Below are 20645 nucleotides of genomic sequence, written 5' to 3' on the forward strand. Positions count from 1 at the left end.
AGCTCTTTTCAATAAGTCCAATTTAAACAGGCATTTAAACTTTACATATCGGAAATAAAACACTGAAAATGAGAATGATGAGATCCCCTAACAGTTTTACTTCAACTGCAGCGAAAATGGCGACATCTGTCGATTGATTTGATGACAGTGCTTGCGCTGAAGCCACAATTTCCAGCAGCCAATCATGTTGCAGCGGGGGCGTGTCTTGCCTGACTTCAGACGCTCGTCTACTACTTTTGCTTTTTCACGTAATCAGGCATCCTCCACTAAATCATTCTTCCCGATTTGGTGCTGAACTAAATGCAGCCTCCACTCAGGACGTCTATCACTACTTTGAAGGACTGCAACATAATTTATTAAATATCAGCGTGTGGATAAATTCGTCTCGGTGCGCGTTGTTGTTTCTCGGCCTAATTAGCTTAGCTTAGCTTAGCTCGCTAGCAAAGAGAAGCACGTAACACGTCGTCAACAAGAGATCAAGTGTGACTTTGTTGGCGTTATTGTGCTAAAATGTTTGCAAGAACGACACCAAAGTACGAGGAGGAATTCTTTGGAGTAAAAGAAGAGAACGAGCAACATTTTCAAAAGCTGGACGATGTTTGCGAGGAGCCTCGAGTTGTGCTACACACAGCAGGTTTGTACACTTCTTACTCTCCCTTGCTTAGCACTAGTACTACTATATAGCGTTAAAAATATCAAAATGCAGTCCTCATTACTGTATACAGTAAAATAATTCCAGCCATTATGTTATTGTAACTTAAGTGCATACTACGTTTTCACACATCAATACGTTTTCAATTGTTAACATATGATCAAAGGTGAATAACTCTTTGAGGTGAGTTTTACAAACAAAATAAATTAAATAAAATTTGAATACGTTAACTTGACTCTATGTGCTAAGTTTAAAAGTAGAATCTTGTAGCCACAAAGCCATGTTAATGCACCACACATTTCGTGCCTGAAAGTTACATTTGTTATATACAGAATATGATATATCGATCAATCAATCAAAACTTTATTTATAACACACGCACACACAATAGAATATATGAATGCATAAATGGCTGGCTTCAGATCAGGAGAGGAGACATCACTAGGGGACCGAGAGCAGCACACCACTCATAACCACTAGGGCGGAGGTATGGATGGAAGGCCCAACCTTCACCCGGCCCACATGGGACAGCACCCAGACAGCTGCAGCTAAAGTTTAAATACTTGTCTTTTTGGATGCTGATTTTAAATTATGTAATGGATATATTTCTGTTTTTATTTCCATTTATATTTATCTTTTGTAATAAATTTTTGAAATGTTAAATATTTTTTATCTGTTCTTATTTTTGCTTTTATGCATTTATTTATTTGTGTATTCATTTATTTATTTATTTTAATTTTGTCAGTTTTGGTCCTCCATACAAAAGAAGTGTGAGCGGGATTGTGCGCCGTTAGGAGATGCAATATACCCAACTGGCGACCAATTGCAGTGGCGTCCGTAGCGCAGGCTTGACGTTGCGGAAGCAAATTGACTCGCTGGGCTTGGAGAGATGAGATTGGCGCGCCTTAAAAGCCGATTCAGCTCGGAGGGTGTCCATAGATCTAATCACGCCACGTGCGGGGTTGATTTGCCAACCATCCTTTTTTTTCTTTTACCCAATGGCCCGATCCAAGTTTGGTTTTTGACGCACCGTGTGCGATGGGCCCGAGTCAAGGTGCCGCTGCAGAAACAATAATACACATCAACGCACGCTTGAATTTTGACTTGACAAACCAAATGTGTGTTTGTCTTCTTGTGTCCTGCAGACGTCGATGAGAAATATCTTCGTCCCGACGAACAGGAGCTGAAATTTCCTCATGTTGAAAAGGAGGAGGAAGAGCATCCTTACATTAAAGAAGAGGAAAAGCCCCTTTGTTTCAAAAAGGAGGAGGTTGAGGATGATGTCACCAAGTCACCGCTGACCTTTGCCCCTTTAAAGAGTGAAGATGAAGACCAGGGTGAGTGTGAGCGGGTCGACACGACGCGCATGTGTGACTAGACGTGTTTGTAGTGTGCTCTTCTGGAAATGTGAGTTTTATATGCTTAAAACACCTTAAATGTGAAGGCATTTAATGCTTAACGTGGATTAAAAGTTTGGCTACTGAAGAAACAGTGTCCAACTAAAAAACCCACGGAAGATGCCGATGAAGGGCACGCTATGCTAACCGGGCTAACTGTTGGGCCCTCAGCCGATACCGCGGCCGTGCTCGCCGCTATCGGGGAAATGAGCCGGAAAATGGACGAGAGATTTAACTCTTTGACTGCCAGACGTTTTCAGAAAAGGGATGCCGTGGGTGCCAGCCGATTTAAGCATTTTGACTGATCTTTCAAGGTTCACAGAAAATTACGTGTTTGGACTATGGAAACACACATAATACCAAATGAAAGATTGGACTCTCATCTTTCATCAGAAAAAAAAGTTTGTTTCTACCGTATTCCGTTTTTCAGTAATCAACAATAGAAAATGGTTAGTTTCATCTCTGTTTTGAAAAAAACGTCTTTTAACGTCTTTGGCACTCCTCCATAGGATTTTACTAAACGTTATTTAACGTTTTTGGCAGTCAAAGAGTTAATGCTTTGCTGTCGTCTCTGGAGGAAAACATGAAGGCCATGTTTGTCAGCGGCGGAAGAAGCAACCAGTGATCATGACTGCAGGTTGGCTAAACTGGTGCAACAGGCTGCGCGGCTGGAAGAAGCTAGCAAGGCCTTGCAGGAAAAAGTCACCGGCTTGGAGGCTCGTTCCAGACGACAGAACATTCAATTTGTGAATCTGCCAGAAAATACCGAATCTGGGAATCCAGTGGACTTTGCGTCAAAGTTGATGCCCTCACTTTTTGGTCTTTCCGAAGCCTGTTGAAGTGGATCGAGCTTACAGGATAGGTAGCCAGCCAGCTACGTCTGCTAACAAGCCTTGTGTTTTGATAGCGAGGATGCACAGATACCGCGTCAAGGACCTCATTTTGCGCTTGGCAATGGAACACCTTCCTTTAACCCATTAAGGTCGGGAGCGCGTGACTGCGCTTCTCCTGTTAAAGCCGGGAGAGCGGATATGTCATTTTATTTTTGTTTTGACCAGTTCTTGGTCTATTAGCCGATTAAATGTATCGGAATATACACGAGAGGGTGACGTGTGCCTCGTAGCACGTCCTGGAATTTTATTTGAGCCTTTATGGTTGATGCAGATTTGCGGGAATTATTAAATAAGTCACGCGATTGAAGACGGCGTGGGAGGAATTCGAATCAGTGTAACGAGGTGACGGTGACTTAATGTTAAGAAATATGTTTGTATAAAATGAGGATGTTGAAAATGTTGACGGCTTTGTAACGGAATGGACGACAAATAATTACCACTTGATCTAGCGATGTTATTACAACTGCGCTCCAGTGTGGAAGGTAAATAAATATATTTGGAGTTATATACACGCAGATGTGACATTTGTTTGTTGATTTTTTTAAAATATTTTTAATAATAAACTTATGTTTGTGTGAACGCCACAGGTGTAAGCTCTGACATTTTGGGGGAATTATGTTTCTATCTGCTTCTTTTTTAATATTGTTGAATTTCCAGGAAAACTTCAGGTTTTCGGGAGTGACTCAAAAGTCAACCTTAGGTTTTAGATGCATGTTTTGTCAGGCGCTTTAGGCCTTAATGGGTTCATGTACAAGGGACACCAAATTCACATTTTCACGGATTTCCCTGTTGAGATCGTGAGACGTCGTCAACTTTTCGAGGACACAAGGAAGAAATTGAAGGCTGCAGGTAATGGGATGTTTTTTTTATCTACCCTGCTCGTCTTCGGGTTACCGATGGCAACTACATCCAACACACTGGAGGAGGCGAAGATCTTCAAGGGAGATTGAAGAGAACTTTGGCGCTGGACACTGATGATCTCATGCCATCCACATTTTGTCCTTGGACACTTTGCATTTCTCTGGTCATATTGAAGGATCATTTCAGGTAACATTTTGTAAGGATTTAATTTTTTAATTAGACAAAACACGTCCTGTTTTTGAATATAGTTGGATGTATCCTCCTTGCTGATTTCAAAGCCACATTGGTGCCTTATATTTTTCATGGTAAATATACGTTAGGTGTTTTTTAGGTTTTTTTGCCCCGTTCCAAGTACACTTTTAGAAGTAGTTAATTGTGTTTTAACAGAGCTGAGCTTCATCCTAACTGCTTCACACTCGGCTGCAAACCGCTCCAGTGAAAGTTGGAGATCACAGTTTGATGAAGCCAACAGCACCACATCATCTGCAAAAAGCAGAAATGCAATGCTGAGGCCACCAAACTGGACCCCCTCAACGCCACTGCTGCGCCTTGAAATTCTGTCTCGAAAAGTTATGAACAGAATTGGTGATAATGGGCAGCCCCGGCGGACTCAAAATCCTTAAAAAAACATGTAGACTGGTTGGAAGAACTCCCATGCACCCTCAAGGACTCTGCCGAGGGTGTAGAGCTGGTTCTACAGTTCCATAGCCGGGACGAAAACCACACTGCTCCTCCTGAATCCGATATTCAACTTCCAGACGGACCCTCCTCTCCAGCACCCCTGAATAAACCTTGCCAGGGTGGCTGAGGAGTGTGATCCCTCTATAATTGGAACACACCCTCCGGTCCCCCTTCTTAAAAAGGGGGACCACCACCCCGGTCTGCCAATCCAGGGGCACTGCCCCCGATGTCCACGTCATGTTGTAGAGGCGGGTCAACCACGACAGCCCCACAACATCCAAAGCCTTTAGGAACTCTCATCCACCCCCGGCACCCTGCCACCGAGAAGCTTTCCAACTATCTCAGTGACTTCGACCCCCAAAGATAGTGGAGCCCACCTCAGAGTCTCCAGACTCTGCTTCCTCAAAGCAAGACGTGTCAGTTGAATTGAGGAGGACTTCGAAGTATTCTCTCCACCGACTCACGATGTCCCAAGTGGAAGTCAGCAGCACCCATCTCTTCAAAACATGGTGTACTGCTTTCCTCTCCTGAGACACCGGATGGTGGACCAGAATTGCGGCCGCAAATCCGATGACATGACTACAAAGTCGATCATCGGACTGCGGCCTAGGGTGACCTAGTGCCAAATGCACATATGGATACCCCTATGTTTGAACGTGGTGTTTGGTTCGTTATGGACGAGCACAGAAGTCCAATAACAAAACACCACTCCGGGTTCTGATTTGGGGGGGGGGGGGGGGCGTTCCTCCCAATCACGCACCTCCTGGTCTCACTGTCATTGCCCACGTGAGCGTTGATGTCCCCCAGCAGAACGAGGGAGTCTCCATAGGGAGCGCTCTCCAGTACACCCTCCGAGGACTCCAAAAAGGATGGGTGCTGTTTGGTGCATATGTACAAACAACAGTCAGGACCCGTCCCCCATACCCGAAGGCGGAGGGAGGCTACCCTCACGTCTACCGGGGTGAACCCCAACGTACAAGCACCAAGCCGGGGGGGAATCAGTATGCCCACGCCTGCTCTGCGCCTCTCACCGTGGGCAACTCCATAGTGGAAGAGAGTCCAGCCCCTCTCAAGAGGATTGGTACCAGAACCCAAGCCGTGTGTGGAGGAGAGTCCCACTATATCTAGTTGGAACTTCTCAGCCTCGCACACCAGCTCGGGCTCCTTCCCCGCCAGAGAGGTGACATTCCACGTCCCAAGAGCTTCTGTAGCCGAGCATCGGACCGCCAAAGTTCCCGCCTTTGGCTGCCACCCAGCTCGCTACTGTTAGATATTATATCATTTTTAATACTTCATTTTATTTTATTAACCATTATTAACATTCCAATTCTTTATATTAACCTTGTCGAAATGTTTTGTGTCCTTAGTAGAGCAGAAGGTGTTGATCTCGGTATAATTTGACCTTAAGCTGGGACATACTATTTAGTCTAAAAAAGTTCCTTCTCAGCATTTTGTGCGAAAACACATTTAGCCCTTGAACTAGAATTTGTCTCAAAAACACCCAACTGACCTTGTTTACGCCATCTGCTCATGGAAAAGTACTCAGAGATATGTTTTGTCTACAAATAAAAGAGGAGGTCCTAAAATTATAAAAGCCGTTCGACACCCGGAAGAGACACATTTGACGCTCTGAATCCCACGATGTTTAAGTGATGATAGAGGCTGTTATCTGTCCAGAGATCTCTGATTGATTAAAAATCATTTTTGCAAAGGTGTATTTTTCTTACATTAAATCTATCTTCATTTTTGGAACACGCAAAGAGGACAAAATTCAATTATTCCTCCTCACTACGCACCCGACCTCTTTGGCCCCTCCTGCAGGTGGTAAGCCCATAGGAAGGGGGACCCACTTGCCTTCTCGGGCTATGCCCAGCCGGGCCCCATGAGTGAAGGCCCGGCCACCAGACGCTCGCCTTCGAGCCCCACCTCCAGGCCTGGCTCCAGAGGGGGGGCCCCGGTGACCCGCGTCTGGGCAAAGGAAACCACGATCCAATATTTGTACTCATCATAAGAAGTCAGTGAGCCATGTTTTGTCTGGTCCCTCACCTAAGACCTGTTTGCCATGGGTGACCCTGCCAGGGGCATGAAGCCCCAGACAACATAGCTTCTAGGATCTTTTCGGCACACCAACCCTTCCAGCATGATAAGGTAATTACTCACAGAGGGGTATTTGTTTTGATGTCAAACAAAAACACATAGGGTTAGGGTAACCCTAACCATAATGATGATGATGATGATGATAATGAATATGCTAACGGTGATAGGGCATGTCATTCTAACAACAACTGTTTGGAATGTTCTCAGTGTGGGAAAACATTGAGCTCAAGATGGAGTTTGAAAGCGCATACAACACATTGGGGAAAACCCCTTTTCCTGTCTTCTTGTGTCCTGCAGATGTCTGTGAGAAATATCTTCGTCCTGAGGAACAGGTGGTGAAGTCTCCTCATGTGAAACAGGAGGAAGAAGAGCATCCTTACAAAGGAAAAGCCCCTTTTCGTCAAAGAGGAGGAGTTTGAGGATGATGTCACCAAGTCACCACTGATCTTGGCCCCTTTAAAAAGTAAAAATGAAGTCAAGGGTGAGAGCGAGGAGGACAGAGGGGCGGAGCCTCCAAACAGCAGCTCAACTCCTCAAAACATGACAGAAAGTGATGCAGACCAATGGGAACCATCACCAGCACAAAGTGATGACATAAGGGCCCATTCTTCTCATGATGATGATAATCTAGATGGAAATGATGAACACACTGAGGGTGATAGCTCGTGTCATACCGACAACAAATGCTGGGAATGTTCTCAGTGTGGGAAAACATTCAGTTCAAAAGGGAATTTGAAAGTTCACTTTAGAAAACACACTGGGGAGAAACCTTTTTCCTGTACAAACTGTGGCAAAAGCTTCTCTCACAAGTTCTCTTTAGCATCACATGAAAGAACACACACTGGAGATAAACCTTTTTCCTGCTCAGACTGTGGGAAAAACTTCTCTAAGAAGTCAGATTTAACAAGCCACAAAAGAACACACACTGGAGAAAAAACGTTTTCCTGCTCAGATTGTGGAAAAAGCTTTTTTCAAAAGTCACATTTAGCAATGCACAAAAGAACACACACTGGAGAGAAACCTTTTGCCTGCTCAGAATGTGGCAAAAGCTTTTCTCAGAATTCACGTTTAAAAAAACATACAAGAACGCACACTGGGGAGAAACCTTTTTCCTGCTTAGAGTGTGGCAAAAGCTTCTCTCAGAAGTCAAATTTAACAACACATACAAGAACACACTGGGGAGAAACCTTTTTCTTGCTCAGATTGTGGAAAAAGCTTTTCTTGGAAGTTAGATTTAACAATCCACATGAGAACACACACTGGAGAGAAACCGTATTCCTGCTTAGATTGTGGCAAAAGCTTCTAGAACAAGTCAGATTTAGGAACACATACAAGAATACACACTGGAGAGAAACCTTTTCCCTGTACAGACTGCGGCAAAAGCTACTCTCAGAAATCACGATTAGCAACACATACAAGAATACACCGTGGCGAGAAACGTTTTTCTTGCTCAGATTGTGGAAAAAGCTTCTCATGGAAGTCAGATTTAAAAATCCACATGAGAACACACACTGGAGAGAAACCGTATTCCTGCCCAGACTGTGGAAAACGCTTCTCTCAGAAGTCACGCGCAACAATCCACATGAGGACACACTCTGGAGAAAAACGTTTTTCTCTGAAAAATCAACTTTAACAAGGCACACAATAACTCATACTGGAGAGAAACATTTTTCTTGCTCTGATTGTGGAAAAAGCTTCTCTCGGAAGTCACATTTAACAGTGCATGCAAGAACACACACGGGAGAGAAACCGTATTCCTGCCCAGACTGTGGCAAAAGCTTCTCGAATAAGTCAGATTTAACAAAACACAAAAGAACACACATTGTAGGGAAACCTTTTTCCTGCTGAAACTGTGGCAAAAGCTTCTCGAATAAGTCCGATTTAACAAGACACACAAGAACACACGGGAGAGAAACTGTATTCCTGCCCAGACTGTGGGAAAATCTTCTCTAATAAGGCAGATTTAAGAAGACACACAAGAACACACTCTGGGAAGCAACCATTCAGTTGCAGTGTTTGTTCTAAAAAAAATATCTTGTAAAAATCTTGCTGACAGACACAAGTGTGCTGGTGAGAATAGCAATGATCTTTGGGGCTTAAAAATGAAGGGAGTGAGTCTGGTGCGCTGTAAAAGTGTAAATAATTTTGAATAAAATAGTGATCCCGCTTATTTAAAAAATGTTCAATGTCAATTTTTTATGGCATCTTTATTTTAACAGTGATAGACAAAATATCAGAAAAAATGGAAAGAATGGCATGGGGGGGGGGGGGGCATTTTGTTGAGGGAGATCATTAGCCAGCTCCTCCCGTGTCGTCGTTCGCTGATCTCGCTCTTTTTCGTATTCATTGAGACCCCACGAGGTGATATCTTGCATGGAGCCCCCCAGAACCCAAAATTTAACAGCAACAAAACTTCTTCTCAATGACATAATGATTAGTATGTGATATTAAAATCAAATGTTTTCTTGAAGGTTACCTGTTTCAACTGCATGTACAGTATGGCCATGTTCGAACATGTGTGGTCTGTGGTCTTTTTGTGTGTGTTTTAAAAATATTTTGCAATACATTTGTACTTTTGAGCACTAAAAGAAGTGTGCTCAAGTCCAACTTCAATGGCGTGTCATCACGAACCTTTATTGGAAGGTAAATGTTGCATCCAAACTTTGCTGCAGGAAATTGTGACATCCAAAGATGACAAAACTGGCCAAAAGTACAAATATTGCATATATCAAATCATATATACTGAATCAAATGTTTTCTACTAGCTAATGCCAGTACTTTACTAGCTATATTACATATAGCAGACGCAAGTCAAATAATAAAAGCACATTCAACCACGTCATCTTCCAAACTATTCAATTAAACATTTTAAACGCTCGTTTTCTCTCTTGAAAAAGCCTCATGCAATAAATCATATTCATGACAACTAATGGGGACAATTACTGCACGCACATCATTGCGCCGCGCAACAAATGCGCCGACAATAATTTCACCCGCCCGTCGGCACAAATGTCATTGCGGTAGAAAAGGCGACATCAAACCATTCGTGCGCGTATTGGGACGCGGCCAATTACGTCATAACCGGAAACGGAAGCAAAGTTGATGGGTAAAAACCTGGAAGTCGGAAGTCCCTTCTCCTCCGTGGCATTTAGACCTTTTGAGAACACGTGGACAAAACACTGTCGAGTTTTCATCAAAACTAAGGGAAACTCGTCAAGAGAGTGGAAGAATTGGCGGCGTTTGAGAGATAAAATGGACTCAAATCACTAAGTCAGTATTCACGGCACATCATTAAATTGTGGATTATGTTTTATTTTACAAAAATCAAATCATTGTAACATATTACTAATTAACTCAAAACTGGAGTAGCGTTATGTGAATAATGTAAACACCGATATGATTACTTGCTGATGCTGCCAACGTAAACTCTTGTTTCGACATCTGCATTGATAACATGCTGTTCCGCAATGTAAACTTTGCCTGGCTTAAATTCTGTTTGGACATTTGATGTAACACGCAAGGCTGTTGTGGATGAAGATTGTCTTGTGACTGCAAATAATGTGATTTTTTTTTTTCATTTTATTGAGCGAAGAAATGACATAATCCTGGGATTGATGGATAACGATATCAAAATGTATATGAATGATGCGCTTATTAAGAACCGATGGGGACGGCAAGTGCCACTCACCCCCAGCCCAAGCAGACTCTTGCTCCGCCCCTCACTAATATTTGAAAACGGTGCTCTGCCTGGAGGATGGGCGGGTTCTGGCTGTGATTGACAGCAGCAGTAAATCATTTCGGTACAACAAGCTATGTTCAATAAACCAACCAAATCACATGCTAATAAATCCGTAACCCTGGAAATTGATATCAAGATGTTTGGAAACGCTCCAATTCCAACTTGCTTACAAGGCGTGTACAAGATTGAGCCGGTGGGAGCTCAGTTTCAAGGGAAGGGGCGGGACAAACAGCCAAATGGCGTCGATCCCAAAGTTTAACCTGAAGATGGCGTCACACACACGCTTTTTGCCCCAAATTCAAACTTTCAACAAACATTCAAAATAAAATGTCTAAACAATGAGCAGAACATGTACAACCATTTATTCAATTTATTGGCAATTTTAAAAAATGATATGGTGTTGAGTAGCTTTCATTTTCAAATGGAATTAAGTCTTATATGTCATTTTCCTTAAAGTTAGGAACCCTGGAAAATATTTATATATTATTTTTACTCTCCCAAACTCACCACTACGACTCAAAATATTTTTTAAGTACACCTGGACAAAGGAGCGAATCCTCCTCGTGCATGTCTGGCAATGAGCGGCGCCACTGCCCCAGGTCGGCGACCCCCCTATTTGACTTCATGACATGAAGACTATTTGATTTCAAAGATGGTATTTTTGGAAAATAGACCGAGGCGGATCTCGGATGAAGTGCAAACATTTGGAAGCGTTCAAATTGGCGGGTAACAATGCGGCCCCCGTCGCCGTCCAGGCTTCCTTGAATGCGGCTTGGCTGGCCTCGCACGATCAGCGACGGGCAGCTTCGGCCGCCAGCGCTATGATTGGCCGCAGCTGCTCATCTAACGAGGGGGCGTCGGCCTCGTTCGTGATGGTCCAATGGAAGTCCACCCCGGTGTCCAAGCCGCACTCAGACTCTGCGTCGTCCACGCCTGATGCGCGCACACAAAAACGGAGGTCAAAGGTCAGCGGACAGCCAGGGCACGAAACGGGCAAGTGGCCGCTCGTACCCGGGGTGAAGATCCAGCCCCTCTGCTTGCGTGTTTCTTCTCCACTTTCCACGCGGATGCAGCGAGTCTGCCGAGGAAATTCGGCCCAAAACCAGCGAAGGTCCGACATCCGCCGCGCGTCGCTCACCACCTGCGCCGTCGCAGAGCACAGCCGGTTGCTATGGCTACACCGGAGCAGATAAGTGACGTACCCAAACGGGTTGGCGCGTCCCTCTGGTGGCCAGGCGGCAGAAGAACCCGGGATCTCCCCGTCTCCGAGCTTGGCCCCAGCTGATCATGTCGGCCCGGTAGATCTCCTTGTAAGCGCCGGAACCCGCCAGCTGCTCCGCGTCCAGGCCGTGTTCCTGCACAGCGCATTTGACGACAACATAAGCGCGCGATGGGCTTGGGGAGGCGGAGGCTGAGCGGTCGCACCATATCGGAGGGGAACGCTGAAGCTCGGGCGTGAGCGTGCTTCTTAACTCATTCACTGCCATTGACGGCTATAGACGTCAAAAATTCATTTGAACTATTTCGATTAGTTTTTTCCACTTTTGTTAACAAGAGTATGAAAACCTAGAAAAAATGTATTGTACATATAGAACAGATACCAAATTTGTGATTAATCTTGAGTTTAAATAAGTAATCAAACAAAAAAGAAAATATAAAAAATTTGGGGGGCGTCAGACGATTACATTTTTTAATTGTAATTAATCGCATGACTTCAATCGTTAACTAATATTTATTACTTAATAAGATTCACTTCTAGCCTATGCTTAGCGTAGTGATGTCACTGACCTGAGCGTAGGCTTGTTTGAGCGGCGCAGAAAGACGAACGACGCCGCAGACGTCTTCTCCTAAACTGCGGCACAACAACACATGATCGATGAGCGTCTCGATGGGTAATCGATAGAGGGAACAGGGCCGTTTGTCAATATGCATTCTTGTCCGTCCTTACATCCTTGTGATGTCTTGAAACGTCATTAGTCAGGGTCCAAATACTATTCCAATTGCATGTATGTTGTTGTTTTTCTGTGACCTACCGTTCCTTTAGCAGTTATTGTTGATTTGTATGAAAAAGTTGATTGCTAATTGCAAGTTTGTATGTCTTACTGCTTCATTAAAAAAAAAAAAAAAAAAGTACACAAAAAGCCATAAGGGTCGCAAAGAACGGACGGAATACCCGGATGCTATTCTTACTGCGAGCTTCCTGGTTCTGACGCGTTGCCGTAACTGTGTACCACGTGACTAGATGTTATATTGGGGGGAGGGGAGGGTCTGGAAATAAACCGATGTGAGTTTCAGGTTTTGTTCTGATTCTCCTAAAACTGTGGTACTTCTATAAAAAATAACTTTGAATGCGTGTATAGTACAGTATATATTAAATCATATTGAAGATATATTCATATATAATATTTTAAATTGCAGTTGTTACATACACTAAATTGGGTAGAAAAGGACTAGATTTAATAAAGTTGTACTTTACACGTTAATAATTTATTATTATTTACACTCATAAAAGGGGAGGAATACTTACAAACGTGATGCTGGTGGGAGGCAGCAAAGCACATGTCGTGCTTAGTCTGCCGGAAATGAAAGAAGAGCAAAAGGATATTTTCCCAGCCAAGCCTTCACCAAGCAACAACTGATGCATCCTTGGTTGAAGCGACCTAAAAAGAACGACATCCGGGAACTCCGTGTGCTCTTGCTTTATGCATACTTTCCATTGGGCCGCCACTGATGACGTCTCACAAAATCACAAAGACCTAAGTAAGGTTTTTAACCAAAATAGTAGTATACATTCATTGAAAGCTCGTCACATGATAAAACTGCGATGAATTATGGAAATACGCGTGCGTGGGAAGTACGTTCTTGAGACCGGGCTTACCGAGCCCCGACTCGTTGCGTCGCAAGAACGTACGCTGTGTTCTTAATGTTGAGAAACGGCCACGGTGAACTTTTTATTTTTTTCCACACACATACAAACAAACAAACATGGTCAGCCAGGCGGGGAAGCGAACCCGCGCCAAGCTGCATCACAGTCAGGTGACGGTGCCACTCCGCCACCTGGAGACCCGCCACAGTAAACTTTACCGATCGACGAGGACATCGGTGACGTAATCTTTTCCCGACTTCCGTTTGCCGCTGAAAACCAAAATGAGTTTTGGTTCCGAATGGGAACTTTCCATAACAGTAGAGGAGTCCATCGCAGCAGATGAACGTTGAGGTCGATGGCCGAGCAGATTTTGCTTCACGTCCGACTTCCGGGAAGGTGACTGAACTGACCGGAAGCACTTCACAACAAGAGCGTGACGTGCCGTGACGGCCTGCACATGAACATTGCGTATGAGTTGATCGCGCAACGAAGCGGCGACAAATGCAGGCATGGCAGCTTTTTTTGTCAACTTGACTTTCTTTCCTCCACTACTCCATGATTTGCTCATTATGACTTTTTCTTCTTCTTTCGTTTACGCTTTATTTTGAAAACCTGCGCACTGCTTACGTTCTTTGTCCGGGTCAAAGTTGAGCTCTGAGCTTTCGTCACTGGCCGCCATATTAGCACTCGCAAGACACGTTACAGTATCGAGATTGGAGAACATTTGACACAAAATTGGCTGCAAAATGCCTGCATGTGTAGCGGTAAACTGCAAAAATCGCCAGTTCAAAGGCTGTGGACGAACATTTCACCAGTAAGTATGATTGAAATGGAAATAAATTGAAAGATGTAAGAATTCCATTTTAGGAGAGTGGAGTGGATTTATATCGAATATTAGATAGCTTTTTTTGCCATTATTGTGTGCGCCCAAATATTGCATTTTGTGTTAATAATGGTTCATTTCCTAAAGTTGTTGACAAGTTCATTATTGCCTGCTTCGTGACTCTAGTTCAGGGGGTGGCCAAGTTGGGTCCTCGAGAGCCCCAATCCAGCCTGGTTTGCATGATTCTCTCCACTAACACACCTGATTCTTGATTAAGATTGTCATCAGGCTTCTGCAAATTATCTATTAGATAATCGAGTTAGAATTAAGTGAGAATAAATGGATTGGCTGTCAACCAGTTGAGGGTGTACCCCGCCTACTGCTTGAAGCCAGCTGGGATAGGCTCCAGCACGCTCGCGACCCTTGTGAGGAATAAGCGGTTCGCAAAATGGATGAATGGATAAATACTGTTTGTATAGATCATTTAAATCAAGAGGTGAAATAAACCTTGAAGATGTATTTTTTTTCAACAATGTTGATTGTGTTTATACCAAGACTGTTTAAACAGAGTTTGTGGAGACCTCTATCATTATTTATGAATTTGAGTCGGTCCAACTAGGGCACGGGTGTCAAACTCATATTAGCTCAGGGGCCGTATGGAGGAAAATATATTACAAAGTGGGCCGGATCGGTAAAAAAATGGTATATAATTTAAGAACAATTGCCGTCACTTATACGCAGATTTTTGTTATTTGTGGGCCAGTCCTAAATTAAAATAACACAAATGCAAATAAAACGCGGCAACACTTTGCCTGTTTGAGTTCCGGATGTGTTTAATCTACCTGTTTTGCATATATATTGTTCTCAGAATGAATTGTGGGACGCAGTTAATGAAGTTATAAGGATGTTAATCCTTGTCATATGTACGTATTTGTGCTCCCAGTAATTGAATTTGTGTCATATTTAACACGTTTATGTCGCTCAATGATTAAAAAAAAAAACATTTGTAAACAAACCGTGGCTTCAGGTTGTGTGTAAAATAATGACATCCAACGCAATTCTGTGTGCAAGTTGCATTGCTCAGTTGAGGACTGCTTGTGAAATTACAAATTTGTATGTTTTGATTGTGGCCGGCTGATGAAATGGTCCGACGTTACCATTTTTTTCCTACTTTCCAAAATGGTCTCGCGGGCCGGATTAAACCTCTCCGTGGGCCTGATCCGGCCCGCGAGCCGTATGTTTGACACCCCTGTGCTAGGGGGTGGGTCGGCCTCGCCTCAGCTGTAAATGTAAATTACCTCTGTAAAAAATTGCAAATCTATCGACAACTGGCCCCCGGACAACAAGTCTTGTTTTTGTTTTTATCTTCATGAATAAAGTGCTCCTTATATGTACAGTGTACACATTGTTTCCTACAGTTTAAGGTCAATACACAGAATGCAGAATATACCACTAGAAGTGATTTTGAGGTACAAGTATAAGTACTACTTCGGTCTGTGATTTATTTTAGAGTTTATAAACCGTTTTCATTTCATAAGATCAAAATTGAAATATGACTTTGCATTCTGTATAAACCCTCTAAAAAGAGAATTGTTGAACCAATTTAAGAATACAATTTAATTAAGTTCATCCAAAGTGAATGCATTAAGTTTATTGAACTCATAATTAATTAAACTTAATATATTTGCAAGAAACGAAATTTTGATTGCTTTCTATGTCTAGTGCATATAAAGAAATTGACAGTAAAGTTTGGCTTTAACTTTGGATCAACTTCAATCGTGTTACCAATTGAAGCAATTTGTTTAAATAAGTCAACAATTCAATCTGAAATCTTAAAATGGTTCAACAATTCTCTTTTTAGAGTGTATGTCAATGTTAATCATTTTCATTCATTGGATATAAAATTCATTTTTAACCCCTGGGCGTTATTATAGTTTGATTAAATTCTTGTATTTTTTGCCAAAATCTGGCATTTCCCCACAAATCTTCATTTCATTTGAAGTGTGATAAATGTTCACTGGCATCAGACCTATCTATTCATATATAGTTTAAAAAAGAAGAAGTTTTTTTTAAATGCCCTCTATGGACAATAATAGCAGTATTATGCTAACAGCAAAAATAACTATGCTGTATAAAGGAAAAAATAAAGGTCTAATTTGAATCTTTCATATGACATATTTAGAGGCTTGAATAAGTCCATAAGTCATAACAATATAATTTTTTTATGCATGCCCAGTTTTTCACAATGGCATTTTTCTGAATAGCACAAAACTCTTGTAATTTTGCTAAAATCAGTCATTTCCTTTGAAGTGAGATAACTTTGTCATTTATGAATATTTTTTTCACTTTCAAATGCTCAAAATGTTCAGTGGCATCAGACCTATCTATACATATATAGTTTTTATTTAATTAAATTTTTTTAATGCCCCCTATGGACAATAATAGCGGTGTTATGCTAATAGCAAGACTAACTATGCTGTATATATATCTATAAAATAAAAGACTAATTTGAATATTTCATATGACATATTTAGAGGCTTGAATAAGTCCATAAGTCATAACAATAGAATTTTTTCTGCATGCCCAGTTTTCACACAATGGCATTTTTCCGAATAGCACAAAACTCTTGTAATTTTGCCAAAATCTGGCATTTCCTTTGAAGTGAGATAACTTAGTCATTTATGAATATTTTTTTCACTTTCAACCACTCAAAATGTTCAATGGCATCAGACCTATCTACACATATATAGTTTTATTTTTATATATTTTTTTAATGCTCCCTATAGACAACAATAGCAGTATTATGCTAATAGCAAGACTAACTATGGTGTATATATATATATATATATAAAAAATAAAATACAAATTTATATATTTCATATGACATAGTTAGATGCTCAAACAAGTCCATAAGTTATAACAATATAATTTTTTTATGCATGCATTTTGTATTCATTAGCCTTTGGCGCCACCTAGTGGATTTTTGTGTTAACACTCTCAACACACAAATTCCTCTATTTTCATGTTTATAACTCGTCAAAGAAGCGATTGCATCAGTAATCACGGAAAATGCATTATAACACATCAGGTTTACAGCATATCAAAAACTGTGATTTATAATGGGAATCAATGAGCCAAAATCGGGCATTATTACAACAACTCCGTGTGAATCTCTCCCTCCTGTTTGGTAATAATTATAAGTTACAGCATGGCGCCAATTTGAACTTCTACATTTTTAAACAATCCTGGTAAAATGTCAGGTCCCTAGTGTATTTTTTTCAAATGCTTTTTCTTTGATGAAAAACAGAAAAAAGCCAGAAAATGGTCAAATAACGCCCAGGGGTTAATACTTGTTTGTTGAACCTATGAATAAATGTGTTGTCATCATTTTTCCTTGTTCTTTTTTTCACTCTGTACCTGCGCAGATTCCCGTTAAGCCGTCCACAGAAACTTACATTATGGATGGTCAACATGAGGCGAGATAAGTGGACACCAACACGTAGGTCAGTTCTTTGCAGTGACCACTTTGATGCGAAAAGCTTCGACCGAACTGGCCAAACAACACGTCTCAGGGAAGATGCCGTTCCCACCATCTTCCAGTTTCCCAAGCATTTGCAAAAGGTAAGCATTACACTCATCTCGCTCGTTGGGAACTCCATCTTTAGCTTTTCTGACTTTTGAATTGATCATCTGGTTAAATTTCGTAACAAAAATCCAAAACGGGTCATTTTGTTTTAAATCGGAATAACTCAACAATAGATTTTCATGACAATTGCAGGATATGTCTGCCGTATGGAAGCAAATAATTGAGATAATATTACGTTAAATTGGCGATATGTTCAGGCATGAAAATCCCTCACCTTTCGGCGAAAATGTGTTGAATCCAAAATAGGTCACCTACGCGAATCGCGCATATCCGATGAGAATTTTTTTTTTGGTGGGGGGGGCAGAGTTGGATACAGGCTACGTTGAGTTTGCTCCCGAGTCCCAATTATTCTCTTCATTGTCGTTCATGTCTTTTTCCAACGGTCATTTTTTGTGTGCAAGATTTCACTCCAAGTTGGGATCGAATTTATTGCGCATGCACGTTCTTGAAAAACAACTGCACAAGGAACCAAAATAAGACTAAAACATTTATTTATCGTCTGTTATTGTATTATTGCTTAATTTTGTTCTTTATGTTGTTCATTGTAAAGACCTTTGCTTCTCACTTTATTTGTAATATTAATTTATGGTATTATTAATGTTTCATTAACTCTTTCACTGCCACTGACGTTAAAAGACGTCAAGTAAAAACATACGGAGGGCTGCCAATGACGTTAAATGACGTCATCCAATTTTTATTTTTATTTTTTTTTAAACGGGTGCTGGCAAGCCTTCCGGAGCTGTGTTGAAAGTTTCAAATAGGTCTGTTGTGCCTAATGACTATTTTTGGCCCCTAGAGGGCAGCGATGACTCTCTTTTGACAAGATCGGGTGGGCGTCAGTAGAGGCGGAGCTAGAGCGTCGAGCAGGAGATGAGAATGGAAGACAAAGGAAAAATGGCGACCGGTTCCGAGCAGCTTACGCCCGAGCCGTTTTTTTTCAAAGATCAAAAGCATCGACCAACGCTAAAGAGCACATTGATGACAACGATGATCATCATCGATGATGATGATGACTCCGTGGTTGGAAAGCATTGACAGTAGGCAGTAGGAGACGTGGGGGGAGCTAGATGGCTGAGGAGGAAGTGGTGACCGTTTGCAAGCAGCTCTACACTTACAAGACGAAAGGCATCGACCAACGCTAAAAGAGCACATTGATGACGACGATGATCATCATCGATGATGATGATGGTGAATCCGAGGTTGACGGCGAAGTTGGAAGCGTTGACGCGGCGGCTATGACGACGTCATAACGCAAAGCACAACCGAGCACATTCAGGCGGACGTTCGATCGGACGACGGAGAGTGCCCCGAGTCCAATGCATATTCATCGGAGGAAGTGTGTACAGTCTGCTACTTGCTATTTATTCCCCGGAAAAAAAGGCCGTCAAGAAAGTGGAACGTCTGCACGCGAAACGGACAATCGAAAGTGAAAGTAATCTGTTGTGCGAGTCCAGCGTCTCCTTGCACGCAGGAGAGCGTTACAAAAAGAAAAACTGTATTTGAAACATCCACATAATTGTAAGTAGTACCACAGTTGCACACATTTGTAAATAGTTTGTGAAATTGTTTTGTCAAATTGTTACACTGTTGAATGGAAATAAACGTATTTTGCAAACTAAAAACACTTTTTCATTGTTGGTGAAAGCGTTTTACAGAAGTAAAGCACTATTTAGGTGTTTGTGGCATCATTCATGGACAAAAAGAAGTGTACAATTCACTAGAGTGCATGAAATAACATTGTTTCACAAAAAGCTCTTTTTCTCCGCTTTTTGTTTCAAAACAGCATTTCGGTGAAAGTAACCATTTTCTATTGTTGATTACTGAAGAACGGAATAAGGTAGAAACAAACTTTTTTTTCTGATGAAAGATGAGAGTCCAATCTTTCATTTGGTCGGATGTGTGTTTCCATAGTCCAAACACAACATTTTCTGTGGACCTTGAAAGATCACTCAAAATGCTTAAATCGGCTGGCACTGGGAACAACCCGTTTCTGAAAACGTCTGGCGGTCAAAGAGTTAATGTTCATTCATTCATAATGTTCACCTTCATGAATCTTATATGTTGTTGTTTTTTTTATTCCATCTTCTCTGGCTCATGCGTTTTAAATTCATTATGTTTTATTATTCGTCAGAAAATCTGACATGAAGTAAAACATCATGAATCTGACTTTGATTTTATTTAATGAAAAGTGACTGTTAAAGTCAATGTTTTTTTAATTATCATTATTTTATTGTTAAATAAATGAACATTAATTACCACAAAAAAAAACAGAAGAAAAGTAATGAAAATTGGTATTGTCCAGTACCGGTATCGAGCACCGACAACTGGAACCAAACCGGTTCAAATGCGAAAGGTATCCACCCCTACCTGAACCTTTTTCAACATTTATCCACGGTCCGATAAATGTAGCAAAGAGTTTTTCTTGACGCCATCAAATCTTGAACATTAACCCCTCCACCACCATAAATAACCATACCCTTTCCCCTTCCCCTCCTTTCTTTGCTGTCTAGAAAACAAAAGCCTCCCAAAAAGCACCAAAGGAACAGACGTCTGCACAAGCAACATTCGATAAACGTGATGAGGAGGCAGCAAAGAGCAGCGCAGCCGCCCAAAATACGCCCAAGCCATCCGTCATCCTTGATGATCACTGCTACGCGACACCCGACAGCCCCGGAACGGTCAAAAGGAAACTTGACGTAGCTTTCGGACAAATCCAGAACTTGCAGAAAAAAGTCAAGATGTTGCAGCAACAGTCACGCAGGTTGAGAAGAAAAGTAACAGATCTGCAGCAAGTTGTCACCACTTTGAAAGAAGAGAAGCTCATATCTGCCAATGGCAAGGCCGATGCGTCATCCAAGACCAAAAAGGGGCTCGTCAAAGCAGACCACGTTGCACACAATAGTCCAAATATACGAGGACCGCCGAGTAGTACTGAATAACTTTTTGACTTCTTCATATTCTCTTTTGAACATGTCAATGATGATCCTCTA

The 20645-nt window shown here is 41.8% G+C and overlaps 1 protein-coding gene, 1 long non-coding RNA gene and 1 pseudogene across 5 annotated transcripts; 2 read left to right on the forward strand and 1 right to left on the reverse strand.

Moving 5' to 3' along the window:
* The first annotated feature begins 209 nt into the window (after nt 1–209).
* Nucleotides 210–8856, forward strand: LOC144042781 (uncharacterized; annotated as a pseudogene). Its single transcript, XR_013290975.1, has 3 exons — nt 210–634; nt 1798–6632; nt 6879–8856. The product of XR_013290975.1 is annotated as an uncharacterized LOC144042781 (transcript).
* A 1811-nt stretch (nt 8857–10667) lies between these two features.
* On the reverse strand, nt 10668–13581 carry pmvk (phosphomevalonate kinase). 3 transcript variants are annotated; one of them, XM_077555763.1, is made up of 5 exons: nt 13405–13581; nt 12109–12172; nt 11523–11675; nt 11332–11461; nt 10668–11253 (listed from the first exon to the last, which is right to left on the reverse strand). In XM_077555763.1, exons 1-5 carry the CDS (start codon nt 13515–13517, stop codon nt 11111–11113), a joined length of 603 nt encoding a protein of 200 aa, XP_077411889.1. In that variant the 5' UTR covers nt 13518–13581; the 3' UTR covers nt 10668–11110. The 3 variants fall into 3 exon arrangements, with proteins under 3 accessions (XP_077411889.1, XP_077411891.1, XP_077411890.1); XM_077555765.1 differs by having other exon boundaries at nt 12109–12167; nt 13405–13565; XM_077555764.1 differs by lacking the exon at nt 13405–13581 and adding an exon at nt 12269–12829.
* On the forward strand, nt 13542–20645 carry LOC144042786 (uncharacterized). Its single transcript, XR_013290976.1, has 3 exons — nt 13542–14000; nt 17435–17630; nt 20166–20645. It is a non-coding gene; the product is annotated as an uncharacterized LOC144042786 (long non-coding RNA).

This window comes from Vanacampus margaritifer, chromosome 2, assembly GCF_051991255.1.
Source record: "Vanacampus margaritifer isolate UIUO_Vmar chromosome 2, RoL_Vmar_1.0, whole genome shotgun sequence".
NCBI lineage: Eukaryota > Metazoa > Chordata > Actinopteri > Syngnathiformes > Syngnathidae > Vanacampus > Vanacampus margaritifer.